Source organism: Perognathus longimembris, chromosome 13 (genome assembly GCF_023159225.1).
Source record: "Perognathus longimembris pacificus isolate PPM17 chromosome 13, ASM2315922v1, whole genome shotgun sequence".
Taxonomy (NCBI): Eukaryota; Metazoa; Chordata; class Mammalia; order Rodentia; family Heteromyidae; genus Perognathus; species Perognathus longimembris.
In genome coordinates this window covers 8,211,685-8,226,351 of record NC_063173.1, presented here as the reverse complement: position 1 = coordinate 8,226,351, position 14,667 = coordinate 8,211,685, and the positions used below count along the sequence as shown (strand labels likewise).

Here is a 14,667-nt window from a genome sequence, read left to right as displayed (position 1 = left end):
GGGAGGGAAACAGAGAGAAAAAGAGAGAGTCAGCAAAAGAACAGCACATACAAAGAAAAACACAATGAAAAAATTAGAACTAAAAAAACCACAGTAACTGAAGGAAAACGTTAACCAGTAGAATGGAGGGGCCAGAGGAAAGAATGAGCGACATGGAAGACTGCACAAGAGAGAGAATAGAGACTAAGAAAAGCAAAGAATAGAAAAGAAGTTCTGGGACCTATGGGAGAACGAGGGGTTTTTCCTTATCAATGTGTTTGATGGTAGCCATCCTAGTAGCTGGAAGACACTACCTCACTGTGCTTTGGAGCTGAGTTCCCCGGTACACAGTTAAGGGAGCATCTTTTCATAGCCTTGTTGGCCATTTGTATATTTTCTTTGGAGAAATGTCTATTCAATGCTAAACTGATCTTTAAGAAAAGTATACAAGCAATTCAATGGAGGAGAAACAGCTTCAACAACCAGTGATGTGGAGACACCTGGGTATTTGTGAGCAAAAAAAACCAGACGCTTTGATCTGAGTCACACCTTACAAAACGAATGCGACCCGGATGCTGACTTCCATGAAAAAGATGAAGTCACAAAACTTTAAAATAACATAGGGGCTGGGAATATGGCCGCATGGCAAGAGTGCTCACCTCCTATACACGAAGCCCTGGGTTCGATTCCTCAGCATCACGTACATACAAAATGGCCAGAAGTGGCGCTGTGGCTCAAGTGGCAGAGTGCTAGTCTTGAGCAAAAAAGAAGCCAGGGACAGTGCTCAGGCCCTGAGTTCAAGGCCCAGGCAAAACAACAACAACAACAAAACAAAAAAAATATAGGAGAAAAATCTTCTAACTTTAGGGATGAACAAGGTAGGGTGTGTGTGTGTGTGTGTGTGTGTGTGTGTGTGTGTGTGTGTGTGCGCGTGCATGCACGTGCGCCAGTCCTGGGCTTGAACTCAGGGCCTGAGCACTGTCCCTGGCTTCTTTTTGCTCAAAGCCAGCACTCCACCACTTGAGCCATTCCCAGCCCTGAACAGAATGTTTTTAAATGCAACCTCCAAACTGTGATCCAAAAAAAGTAAAAACAAAAACAAAAAGGTAAACTAGACAATATTATACTCTACTCTGAAAAATCCTTTCATAAAGACAAGTTACGGAGAGAGAATATTTGAAAATATATTTCCAACGGTGGACGAGCATCTAGAAACGCAAGGCCCTGAGTTTAAACACCAGTACCACAACAAAAGGGTAAAATTGGCAAGAGATGTGAAAATATCTCCAAGGAGGATATACACATACATGGCAGATGCGCACAAGGGGTGATGTTGTATCATTATTCACTAGAGAAATCAAAAATTAAAGCTTCCGTAAGATGCCACTGCGTACCTAGTAGAGTGGCCCATGTGAAAGCGACGTCCCCAGGCCCCTGGCGACACTCATGCTGGAAGGTGAGCGGCTCGGCCAGCCAGGTGGGGGACATGCCTGCCCCCTCACTCCCCGGGAGGCGGGGCTAAGAGGTGTGCTACCTCCAGTCCAGCAAACCAGCAAACAAAACACACACACAAAGGAAAGAAGGATTTAAAAAAAAAATGGGTCACGTAGTCCAAAGCACAATTTAGTAGTAACTTAAAAAAATGAACATGGGAAGCCCTGCGTATTTATTCCAGAGAAATGAAGACTTAAGTTCCCACAAAGACCTGTACGTGGCTGCTTGGGTTGGCTTCACGCCTGGTACTAACTGGAAACAACTCCGAAAGTCTAAACAAATGGAAGGAATTCCAGATCGTCAACGGTGAAACGGAACCAGCGACCAGCAAGGACCGCAGCCATGGCTAGGATACGCTCGAAACAAGAGAATACAAATGTTCAACGCTGGGAGGGGACTGAGTGGTGAGCCAAAAACACACGAATGCTATGTGTTCACGACCAGCGTGAATGTTGTTGAGGTGCGTAATACTGTCAGCGTCCTAGCTGTGATGCTGTACTACAGTTTTATAATATGCCATGGCAAGTTAGGTAACGGCTACAAGGATCACTCTGTGCATTGTTTCTTGTAATTACATGCAAATTCATAATTATCTCACAATAAAACGTTTAAAAACATGGCCAATCATTCTTACCAATGAAAAATACAAAATATGTTACTTTCTAACCATTTCTCATAATCTGATTTTTAGTTGATTTTAGTGATGCAACAATGGCTGCTAAATTTGATTCCAGCCTCAAAATTTTACAAACATATATATTATATAAGGATAAGCAATACCCTGAGCTCAAACTTAACCACAAAAAAAAAAGAGGAGGAGGAAGAGGAGGAAAAAAGATGATGTTAACGGTGACAGAGACAATTCAATTTATAAAACTCATGAAGAAATACTACAAGACACAACAAATCTTTTTTTTTTTTTTTGCTTTCCATACATGGAACAATATTCTCAAAGTGAATCCAGTTTCCTAGACCAGAATTTTAATGTGGCAATTCTCTACAAGCATGTAGTTTTTAGTATACGTGCTGCCGAAGCGAGCACATCAAGCGTGTGTTTTTTAAAAATTAAAACAGCAGCACATATCTGCACATGTTAATGAATATTTACATGAGCCTTAATAATATTTCTGTTACACAAAAACTTAGCAACCACTGGGATCCCATGGCTCACAACTGTAATGCTAGCTACTCGGGAGGCTGAGACCTGAGGCCCTCGATTTGAAACCAGACTGGGCAGGAAAGTCTGTGAGACTCTTGTCTCTAATCAACCACCAAAAGGCCACAAGTGGAGCTATGGCTCAAGCGGTACAGAGCCAGCACCCAGGCCCTGTGTTCAAACCCCAGGACCAGCCTGTGTGGCCGTGTGTGTGTGAGCACGCGTGCCCCACCCCCCCAAATATGATTTCAAAGCCTTAAAACATTATTCAGAAGAAATTTGCTTGGTCTTTACCTCACTTACATAACTGTAACCCCTCTGTATATCACATTTAAATAGCAATAAAACATTTTAAAAAACAAACCAAACTTAGCATCTTAAAATACCAAGTTATGTAAGTTCTTATAACCTAAATAACACAATTAAACTTTCACTGACATTACTAATATAACAGAACCATTAGTGCCCTCTTGTCTCACATGTCCAAAAACATTATATCAACTCCAAACTCTGAATAACATATTTCCTTGGGTATATTTCATCATGTCATATTCCTCTCTCTCTCTCTCTTTCCCTTCTTCTCTCTTTCTCTCTCTCTCTCCCCCTTTCTCTCTCTCTCTCTCCCTTCCCCCACCCCCATCTTTTTTTTTTTTTTTGGTCAGTTCTGGGGCTTGCCTCCAGCGCTCCCTTGGTTGGCTTCTTTGCTCAAGGCTGGTACTCTACCACTTGAACTGTCCCTTCACTTGAGGACTTTTGCTGCTCACTTGGAAATAAGAGTCTCTCAGGTTTGGCTGCCTTGCTTTGAACTGTGAACTTTAGGTCTCAGCTTCCTGAGCAGCCAGGGACAGGTGTGAGCCACCTGTACCCAGCTATAATTTACAGTTTTTTAAAGGCATGTATCTACATGTTTAATGACTGACAATAGATTTTTACTCACTCTTTCATGATTCTTTTGGTTCTTGTCTCTAAGCTTCTTTAGTTGAAATAGCAGTCGGTCTACTGTATTTTCCTTTATTTCACGTCTGAGAATAAACAAAGATGCTTTACAATTATTTAGCTTACGGAAAGGTTAGACCAAAATTAAACTATTAGCTGTATTACCGTTATGATCAAAGTGGATTCATTCCAGGGATGCAAAGCTGGTTCAATATATGCAGGTCAATTAACGTAATTGACCACATCAACCGGAGCAAGGTCAAGAATCACATGGTTATCTCTCTAGATGCGGAAAAAGCATTTGATAAAATCCAGCACCCATTTATGATAAAAAAAAAAAAGCTTTGGAGAAACTAGGATTCCAGGGAACATTCCTGATTATAAAAAAGGCTGTCTATGACAAACCCACAGCGAGCATTATACTTAATGGTGAAAAGCTAAAGCCATTTCCTTTAAAATCAGGAGCAAGACAAGGTTGTCCGCTCTCTCCTCTTCAACATAGTACTAGAATTCCTAGCTAGAGCAATAAGGCAAGAGGAAGACATAAAGGTGATCCAAACAGGAAAAGATGAAGTTAAAGTGTCTCTCTTTGCAGACGACATGGTCCCGTATCTAAAGAAGCCCATAGACTACTCCCAAAACTTTGGCAAAGTAGCAGGATATAAAATAAATCCTCAAAAATCAATGGCATTTCTATACGCCAATAACTGGAAGAGCGAAGCTGAAATCAGGAAAGCAACGCATTTTGCAATAGCCTCAAAAAACATAAAATACTTAGTAATTGTGGGGACTGCTCTCTCTGCTCCGGCTCAAGTGCTCATTTCTTTCTCTCTTATTATCCTCGCATCGCCTTCTACCCCAACCCTCGGCCTGCAGGTTTGTCGGGGTGAGACGTGGGGATGTCTCCGTCCTGGCGGGCGCGCGACCCGCGTGGTAATGTGACCGCTATCCTACTCTGGAAGCAACGGACATAGACCACGGGTCAGCTTCTGAGAGCGAACTAACTTTATTGGGAGAGGGGCGAGGGTAGATGATCAGGGGAAGGGGGTTGGCCAGGATTCCCATAGGCCATGAGCTGTCAGGTGACCTCCAAGGGGCTGGTCACTTGACCTCCAAGGGGCTACGTCACTCTGAGCGCGCCAAACCAGGGCGGGCTGGTAGGCGCCAGGCTGGCTGCCAGCTAAGTCGGGGGTCTCTTATCGGACCGGTTTCTCCAGATTCCAATGTAGAGAGGATGGAAGGGCTGCATTCCCCAGCTGGGGGAGGTGCCTCAGGCCCCTTCCATCTAGGGGGGAAGATGGACCCCAACAAGTAATAACCTTAACCAAAGAAGTGAAAGACCTCTATGATGAGAACTTTAAAAATGTGAAAGATGAAATTAAGGCAGACCTATGCTCCTGGATTGGGAGGATTAACATGGTCAAAATGGCAGTATTGCCAAAGGCTATCTATAAATTCAATGCAATACCCATTAATATCCCAACATCATTCTTTAATGAAATAGAGGAAGCAATCCAGAAATTCATTTGGAACAATAAAAGACCCAGAATAGCAAAAACAATCCTAAGTAGAAAGAACAGTGCTGGGGGAATTTCTATACCAAACTTCAAACTCTATTACAAAGCTATAGTAGTAAAAACAGCTTGGTACGGGCACAAGAACAGGCCTGAGGACCAGTGGAATAGAAATGAAGACCCAGAAATGAACCTGCAGAACTATGGGTACCTAATCTTTGGTAAAGAAGCTAAAAAGAAAGTATGGAAGAAAGACAGCCTCTACAACAAATGGTGCTGGCAAAACTGGTTCAACACCTGTAACAAACTAAAACTAGATCCTTATATATCACCCTGCACCAAAATCAACTCCAAGTGGATCAAAGACCTCGAAGTAAAATCAGATACCCTGAAAACATTACAAGAAGGAATAGAAGAAACACTTGGGCTCCTTGGCACAGGACGAAACTTCCTTAATAAAGGCCCAGAAATGCAACAAATCAAAGAAAGGTTGGACAAATGGGATTGCATCAGACTGCAGAGCTTCTGCAGGGCAAAGGCCATAGTTTTCAAAATAAACAGAAAGCCCACAGATTGGGAGAAGATCTTTACTGGCCATACAACAGACAAAGGCCTCATATCTAAACTATACGCAGAACTAAAAAAATTAAATTCCTTCAAGACAAAAATTAAACTAAACTATTAGCTGTATTACAATAGCCCATTTAAAAAAGCAAGAACCTTTTGCAAGAGAATTTGTGTATTTGAATCTATTTAATTCACTAAAAAATATGCTAGAAAACTTCAAGCCTTAAAGAATATCCCTACTGGTATTTTATAAGAGTAACTGTATTTTCCACTTATCTATGTATAAATAAATCAACATAAAGGAAACCTATGAAAGAGTTGACAGAAAACAAGAGCTCTCTAAAATAATTTCTATTCTAAAAACATCAGATAAAATGGCGAGTAAAGCAAAGACTTTATAAGAGCAAGCACATCTTGCAATACTAAGCTAATCCTTGCACCAGTACTTTTTGGTCCAAGCTCATTCATGTACAATCTCTTCTACAAATAGAAGCTTCTTTCCTGCAAAAAGACCTTTAACAGTGAACAGCATCTGCTGACCATCTGTAGAGAGGAAGGAGAGAAGAGACTGGGAAGAATTACTATTGGGTGGCTATTTGAAAGGTTAGCCTATCTCCATATTGCTATTCTCTAGTAAATTTTATAATTTTAAGCCTGATACAAAAATAGCACCATAGAAATAACTTCACCTAAATTTCTGGCCTCATTTAAGAACAAAACCAAACAAACTAAAATGATAGCATCTCTGGTATAATAAATAGAGGCGTGGTTAAAGCACGAGAATCTCTGGTTGACATCTTGGTCTTTGGTGCATCTTGCCTACCTTTCCACATACTTAACATGCACATGGACATGATATATTAGGGGAGTTGGTTGGGTTTTTTTTTTTTCCAGTCCTGGGCTTGAACTCAGGGCCTGAGCACTGTGCCTGGCTTCCTTTTGCTCAAGGCTAGCACTCTGCCACTTGAGCCACAGCACCACTTTCGGCTTTTTCTGTTTATGTGGTACTGAGGAATCGAACCCAGGGCTTCATGCATGCTAGGCAAGCACTCTACCGCTGAGCCACATTCCCAGCCTGGACATAATAAATTATACAGTACTGGAGGCATCCACACACAGTAAGACCAAAGGTGGATACTCTTAGGAGAGGAACACAAAGGCACAATGCCTATGTGCATTTCATCATGTCAGATAATAGTCAGTGAAAAGTGCCTGTTTAGAGGTAAGTATTTCACCATTTCATGTAAGTACTTAAAGAATATTTCCTATATTGATAAGCAAAGCAAGATCTTTTTATTTTCATGAATGTGGTTTTGCTCTGACAAGATCTAAAAATATTTACTTAAAAAACTCTGTGCTCATATTACATAGTAGGCTGTGCTAAGTATTCGAGATATAAAGAGTTGTAAAAGAGAAAAACACAGAACTGTACAATTTGGTCTCCAATCTGCTTCTATTATCTTGTCAAGAGTTGGGTGGATTATTTCCATTTGGTATCACAGAAGTCCCAACAATGACTACATCTACATCAGGCAATTGTTACAGACTTACTGATAGTCTAGGAATGCCTCGCTGGTGGACATTTTGTCATTTTTTGGTGTGACTGTTATTGCATCCTTTTTATTTGCTTTCCCCGTGTTCTCCATTCTTTTGGATAGCTACTAAGAAATATACCTGTATGGAAAAAAGACATGGGAAAAGTGAGTACAGTTTATCCATCTAGTGTTTGTTTACTCTAGGGACTTAAGACTAAAAGGTAGAAGGGGCACTATTTGGGAAGAGGAAAGAGACCAGTGGTAGGAGGGTAGGGAACAAGAAATGGAGGCAAATGTGATCCATACACATATATGGAAAAGTCATAATAAAGCCAACGAAAATGTCAAAAAGAAAAGAGAAAAGGAAAGAGAGTTTTGTTGTTCAGGAGGCTGAGATCTGAGGATCAAGTGGTTTAAAAGCTAACCTGGGCAGAAATATCTGAGACTCATTTCTCCAACTACCCACCAAAAAGCAAGACATGGAGGGATAGCTCAGGTGGCAGAGAGCAAAGAAGCTAAGACCCCGAGTTTAAGCGCCAGTACTAGCGCATGCATGTCCTGTCCAGAAAAATCTGCCTTTTCTATGAGGACTGCTCCCTGTGGCCAGATCTCACATCAGTCCTCAAGGATTATTTGGATTCCTGAGTCTGGTGAGTTCCATGTTTAGTCCCGGTACAATGTCCCCTCTTCGTCCCCATCTCCATTCTTCCATCCTGAACTTTCTGAGATCTCTTATGTATTTTGATACTTTATCCTTATCAAGCTCCTCTCAGAGCCAAAAAGTGATAGTGACTTAAAAAAACGAACCTTTTCTTTCTCTATACTGTTTGGCGGTTGGCTAATATTTTAAAAATGAAAAATGGTAGCACAAGTTTTGTCTTTTTCTTTTGGTCACACAATTTTCTATAATCACCAAGAAGCTTGGATCTAAACAAATTTGGACTAGGCTCCAAAAGAATTAGGTTTTGTCTGGGTTGTTACAAAGAGTAAATACAAACACATTTTGCAAGTGTTTTATTTAGGAGGGTGCTCAAGGCTAGTTTCCATGCTCCGATCTCAGTCTCCTGAGTAGCAAGGATTACAGGCGTGAGCCCCCACCAAAGCCTGGCTTGAAGGTGCTCTTTCATGGTGAAGAGATTTACAAATCCAAATAACAATAATGCATTATCAACAACAGCTTTTTATAAGTTATTACTTCCTTTTCAACTTCATAAACATGATCAAAAATATGCATACATATGTAGATGTACACTTTGCTTTTTGAGACAAGGTTTCACTGTGTAGCCCCTGCTGGCCTTGAGCGTATGATCTTCCTGCCTCTGCCGAATGCTGGGATCACAGTGTGCCACTCATATCCAGCTGTGTGTGTGTGTGTGTGTGTGTGTGTGTGTGATTTTTTTTTTCTTTTAAAGAAAAGCTAGCTGGGCACCAGTGGCTCATGCCCGTCATCTTACTTAGGAGGCTGAGATTTGAGGATTCAGGTTCAAAGGCTGCTTGGGGAGGAAAGTCTGTGAGACTCTCATCCCCAACTAACTACTAAAAGAGCCAGACGCTGAGCTGTGGTTCAAGTGGTAGAGCACCAGCCTTCAGCAAAGTAGCTCGGAGACCGGGGCCCAGCTGCCCGGGACCAGCACTACAAACCAAACGCAAAGCTCACTGTTTAGCAATATTCCCATTAAGCAGGAATATTTCATGCCTTTGGTTTAAGTACTACATTATACCTCTCACAGCATAGTTTTCCTGAAAGATTTTAAACTTTATAAAGTTTTACTGCTCTCATAACCCTCAAGGGCAGCCCTGGGCGTATTGGTAGTCTGTGGCAGGAAGCGCCTGACCTTTGTAGTTGTTTGGAGGGCGAGGAGGGAGGAGGATGTCATTAGCTCTCTAGCGCCGCTGCCTTTCTCCTTGCAGCCCTACATCCTGATCCCTGAGAACTTCAGTGGATGGATGGAGGGCGCAGGCGTGCGCAGGTTTTAACCCTACACCCACCACCTAAGTATCTGCATGACCTTGTGACTGTTCCGTTAGTCTTTTTGAAGTCCCTTCTCACCGTTTCTGAAGTGGAAACAATAGTGATCTTATTCTAAGAGCTCTTGTAAGGACGGAACGAGCTAGCATTTAAAGTACCTGGCATCTCACCTCACGAACAGAGCTTAGTAAGGGTGCTTCTGCTTCTTTCTCTTCCTTTCTAACTCCAGATTGATCCTAAAACTCCAGGAAGCCATAAAGAAGGGGATGCCTGTGTATTGCCAAGCATGACGACATGTGGAAAGATCAATCGCAGGTTGCCAACCTTCGTGACTGACTTGGACTGGCAGTCTACCTACATCTACATGGACCATTTAGCTCCACGGTGGAAAAACTTGCTGAAATGGAAACATGCCCTGCCCACAGTCCTCCCGGCCCCAGACCTCCAGGGGAGCTCTATGGGTTTGAGACTTTTCTAGCCAAGTATTCCATCATCCATGAATGTAAATGCATAATGCTTTCCAATGGATGACTCATAGCAAAATAGAATACATTAAACTAGTGTCTTAGGCTGGGCACCGTTGCTCTTGCCTATAATCCTGGCTAATCAGAAGGCTGAGATCTGAGGATTATGGTTTGAAGCCACAGACAATTGTGACACTCTTCTCTCCAATTAGTCACCAAAAGGATGGAAGGGGCTGTGTGGTTCAACGGTAGAGCATAAGCCTCGAGTAAAAAAGCCAAGCAAGAGATTGAGGCCCCGAGTTCAAGCTGTAGTATTGGCACATAAAAAAAGGACAGTGTCTTAACTCAGAAGAGTATTGAGAATAATTTAGGAAGCTCCGTATCATCATTACACCAACACACAGAACTAGTAGCCAAGAAAACAACCCTTCTTATTTGTTTCAAGATGCAGACTTGAATTTTTATGTTATTTTCTGTTTTACGGTGAGAAATTTTATCCTGATAGTCACGCAAAATGCTTCACTTTAAAACAGTAACTTACTACTTAATAATGAACTATACAATAATATATAATAATAATAATGAACTATACAAACTATTTTATTTGAAAGTTACAAAAAAGTCAACATTAATCTCTTTCTGACTCACGTGGAAGAGACCACCCGTGGCACCCGGCGTGGGTGGAAAATGACCTCATCTTGCCCAGTGATCTCTCTCACCTGCCTCTGAGCTTCATAATTCTCTAATGCACAATTAGTCACCTACCTGTGGCTTAACCACAAAGAGCTGTCATAAAATGAGAGCAAATATAGATCTGTTACAACACAAGTGACTCATGCATACATTACCTTAGGACTCATTGTTTAATACTTTTAAGAAAATTAGTAAGACAACTGGACTGCCTGTTTTGCAAGCCAGTTTTTGCAGTGAGCTAATGACAAGCACTTCACAATGTAGCACTTATCATGTTCTGTGAATGATGGAGAATTTCATAAATAGTCCCAGTTCCTGACCACCCCCGGGATTTCCATCTCCAGCAGAGTGAGGATTATCTCCCAAGAGGATGGCAATTAGGAAAATTCCTGACCAGCGGCTGTCTAACCCGTCCATAACTGCAAATATGTATTTAGTGCTGCTCTGCACGTGACACTTCATCTGGCCACTGGCTATGTAATACAGAAGCAGCAAAATCTCTACTCAGACTGAAAGAACCTCACTGCAACACCATGAGAATTTAGTGAGGAGGGGAGGGGGCTTGTGGCCCGTGCCTGCAATCCTAACTCTTCAGGGGGCTGAGATCTGAGGATGGCCTACCAAGCCGGCCTGGACCAGCCTGGGCAGGAAAGTCACAGAGACTCAGAGCCAAGAGTAGTGGTGCGACTCAAGGAGTAGGCACAAAATCTCGGGGACAGGGCCCAGTCCCAAGGGAAAGCCCCAGGACAGACACACATAAAAACAACAACAAACCCAAAACAACCCGCAAACACCCAAGGAGAACCTGAACAGCATGCAGTGACTAGCACATGACCTCTCTTTTGTGTTTTTCCTGGTCCAACTCTGTACAGTAAACTCCCATTCCAGAGGCAGGGCAGGTGAGCTGTCTAGGATGGAAAGAGTTAGGTCTCCAGCCTTTCATCAAAATGAATGCTCAATAAATACTTGCATCTGAATGGCCAATTTGTAAAGAAAGCATTACTTTCCCTAGCAATCACCCAATTTATTTGCTAATAATGTTGCATATACCCTACATCAGGAAAGCAAAATCACTCTTATCACGAATTTTCACTTATGCTAGGAACAGTTTTTTCAACTTAGAAAAGTTTTATTTTGGTTCATCAGAACACATTTTAATTCATTAGTAGTATATTCTCTAGCAAGCTTAAAAAAAGTTTAACATATTCATCTCTGTGTGTGTGTGTGTGTGTGTGTGTGTGTGTGTGTGTCTTGAACTCAGGGCTTGGACACTGTCCTTCAGCTTTTTTTGCTCAAGGTTGGTGATCTACCACTTGAACCCAGGTCCAATTCTGGCGTCCTCCTGGGTAACTGTAGATCAAGAATCTTGCAGCTTTTTCTTGCCCAGGCTGGCTTCAAACTGTGATTCTCCAGCATTAGCCTGGAGGCATGAGCCACCAGGGCCCAACCTCAACAAGTTTTTCTTTAAACAGAGTCATTTAAATCCTTCTAGAAGTGACATCACTTAAGTTTACTTTAAAATGTTTCAAATCTCTTTTTATACACATTATGTGCACATAGTCACAAAGTGTTAAAATCCAGTTTGGAGAAATAATGTTAAAACTATACATTAAAATCTAGGTATTTAAAATATGTGGATGAATGACATTTTCAACTAGCATTTGGATGACACGTAATTACATTAACATGTATTTTCTTTACCAAAGCAAATCTTTTTAATGAACCGCAAGTCCTAGTTATTCTGGATTCCTTCACTGGCCTACCTTCTGATTCAGAATTACTAATAACAAGTAGTATAAAGTGAAGTATGATATTCTAACTTCTCCCAACTCTTCCTTCAATTTTACCACCAAGAAAAGACAAAAGCATAACCAAGAATATTGTGAGGAGAGTGGAAACACACATCATACTTCTATACTGGATAGTTGGAGAACAACCATTTCTCTACCTTCAAAGAGCCAGTAGTAAATATACACAGGGTATCCGGGGCCTGGTCTTGGCTGTGCTTTTGTAAGGAGATCGGAGAGCAATGATCATGTTCATTGTTAACCATTCATCCTTATTATTTTCACTCTCATCCTTCACGGAACTAAATCTCTACCTACTCCCACTTCTTTTTTTTTCTCACTTAAATGGGGCATCCTTTCCCATTTGAACTACTTCTCCAACCCTCTCTGCCCAAGTAGAGAAGTGTGGAGTAAGGAAGCCAGTACAGGAATAAGGTACTAGAAAAATCGAAGACATTCCGTTTGTGAGAAGACTGGACAACAAACACACCGAGCTCCGGACGGTGGGAGCAGCTCTGTGCGGCTGAGGGATGACTTGAGCATACTGGGGATTCCATGGTGGAGGAGGAGGAAAGATCCAAGGAAGAAATCGCAGCAGCTAGACGGAGTCTAGGTTCTCCACCAAGTTTTGTACCTTCAGACAAGTTTCTGAGCCCCGCTGACCCCCCCACCCCCGTTCCCTTCTTTCTCTATTGGCTGCCCTGCCGCCTGCGTGGCCTTTGCTTTTTCTCTGACCGGTTAGGTGGATGGACATGGAGTCTCAGGACTGGTGGACCCACTCTGAACCTAGATCCTCCGGGTCTCGGCCTCCAGAGGAGCTGGGCGCACAGGCTGAGCGACCAGCAAGCGCCTCGACTGTTCGGGTTCTTAATGGGCAGGAATGGGGGTTTCCTCATACACTTCGTGGTGCCCGAAAGGGAACCAACTGCTCGTGTCTGGAATGTTCCATGGGCCTCTTTCCCGCCCGCAGTTGACCTCAGCGGGTGGAGTGGGCCCGCCCTGTGCAGACTCAACACCTACTGTGTGCTCGGCTCTCCACGGCGGGGCCGGGGGGGCGGGCAAAGGAGCCGTCCTCCCACTGCAAGGCTCAGACCCAAACCGGCCTGCTCCTCCCGGGGTCGGCCCGGTGAGCAGATGGGGGTGCCCGGAGCGCGCCTCCGCGGGGATCCCAACGGCGCCGGCAGGGCGGCGCCCGCGCGCCCCAGGCCCACGGCGGGGGCGGGGCCGGAGAGGGGTAGATAGGGGGCGGGGCCGGAGAGGAGGTCCGGGGAGGAGGTCCGGGGGGCGGGGTCTAGGCCTGGGCCGGAGAGGGGGCCCGGGACCGGGGGCGGGGCCTGAGCCTGGGCGGGAGGCCGGGGAGGGGTCCCGAGGGCGGGGCGGGAGGCCTGCGGTGAGGCCCGGGCGGGGACCCGCGCGGGGAGGGTGTCCGGACTCAGGCAGGAAGGGCCGAGGCGGCGGGCGCAGAGAGACCTGCCACTCTGGCGAGGCGACGGCTTCCCGGCGCCGGCGCTGGGCCCGCCGTCCGCTCTGCCAGACGAGCACGCGGTTGCCGAGGCGCCCGACGTCCGCTGCTCCTCGCCCTCCCCTCCCCAGCCGCGGCTCGGGCGCGCCCCCTGGCGGGCGTGGACGGTGGGCGTGGCCGGTGGGCGTGGCCGAGTCTCGCGCTGTGGCCGCCCCGGGCCCCGCGCCACAGCATCTCCTAAGCGGCGTGGCCGAGACCGCAGCTTCCCCGGAGTGGCGGCAGGGGTCGCGGCGGTGGAGGAGATGGATGCCCAGTCAGATGGTGAATAGACACGGTTCGTGATGCTTCCTCCCCTCACACTCACCCCCTTCGGCCAGGATCGAAAACCTGCCCTCACCCCGTCCTGTGTCCCCTGCAAAGCTTGCCTGACCGTGCTGGTCAAACAGGAAAGCCAGATGGGAACCATTTGCCGGGTTCCCCCATTTGACCTTGGTTTTCCGTTACCCTGGCCTTGCGGAATGATGCACAAATAGAGGTAGGGAAGTGTTCGTGGTAGGAAATACCAAATACATTGTCTCTCTCTCTTTTTTTTTTTTTTTTTTTGGCAAAACCGCAAAGAACCTGTTTGGTACAAACAATTGCTAAATCTTCTTTAAACCTGCAGGATATCTATATATTTTTTTTACAAGATTTAAAAATTCTTTGAACATACTTGTGTAAACCTATTTTCACGGAAGATGACCGCCTCTGCAAGCCGGCCATTAGGCAGTCAACAAGAGTTTAATATTAACCATCACAAGAACTTCTGGAGGCCTGGGTGATAGAACTTTTTTCACTTTGCAAGCTGGTTCAGACTTCTAGTGCATCAGATGTTTCACTGACACCCAAGTCACTTTTGACAAGTAAAAAAGCTAGGAAACAATTTTTTTTAATCCCAAAACTTTGTTCCTCACATTTCTGAAAATATTAATTGGTGCTTTGTGGGAAAAAATAGTAAAAATAAAAATATGAGTTCATGGACATTCTCTCTCTCGCTCTCTCTCCCCTCCCCCAGACTATCCTGCCTAGGCTAGTTCTAGGATCCTCAGATCTCAGCCTCCTAAGTAGCTAG

General features: G+C 44.2%; 1 protein-coding gene across 1 annotated transcript in view; it reads right to left on the bottom strand.

Moving 5' to 3' along the window:
• Window positions 1-13,288, bottom strand: part of Ccdc83 (coiled-coil domain containing 83) — a 33,160-nt gene extending 19,872 nt beyond the window's left edge. The window contains exons 1-3 of the mRNA XM_048360633.1: window positions 13,115-13,288; window positions 7,198-7,320; window positions 3,567-3,651 (exon numbers count right to left, since the gene is read on the bottom strand). Of these exons, the coding sequence (XP_048216590.1) occupies window positions 3,567-3,651; window positions 7,198-7,292 (180 nt within the window). The 5' untranslated portion in view covers window positions 7,293-7,320; window positions 13,115-13,288. The remainder of the gene's footprint in view (window positions 1-3,566; window positions 3,652-7,197; window positions 7,321-13,114) is intronic.
• Between the last annotated feature and the right edge of the window lie 1,379 nt (window positions 13,289-14,667).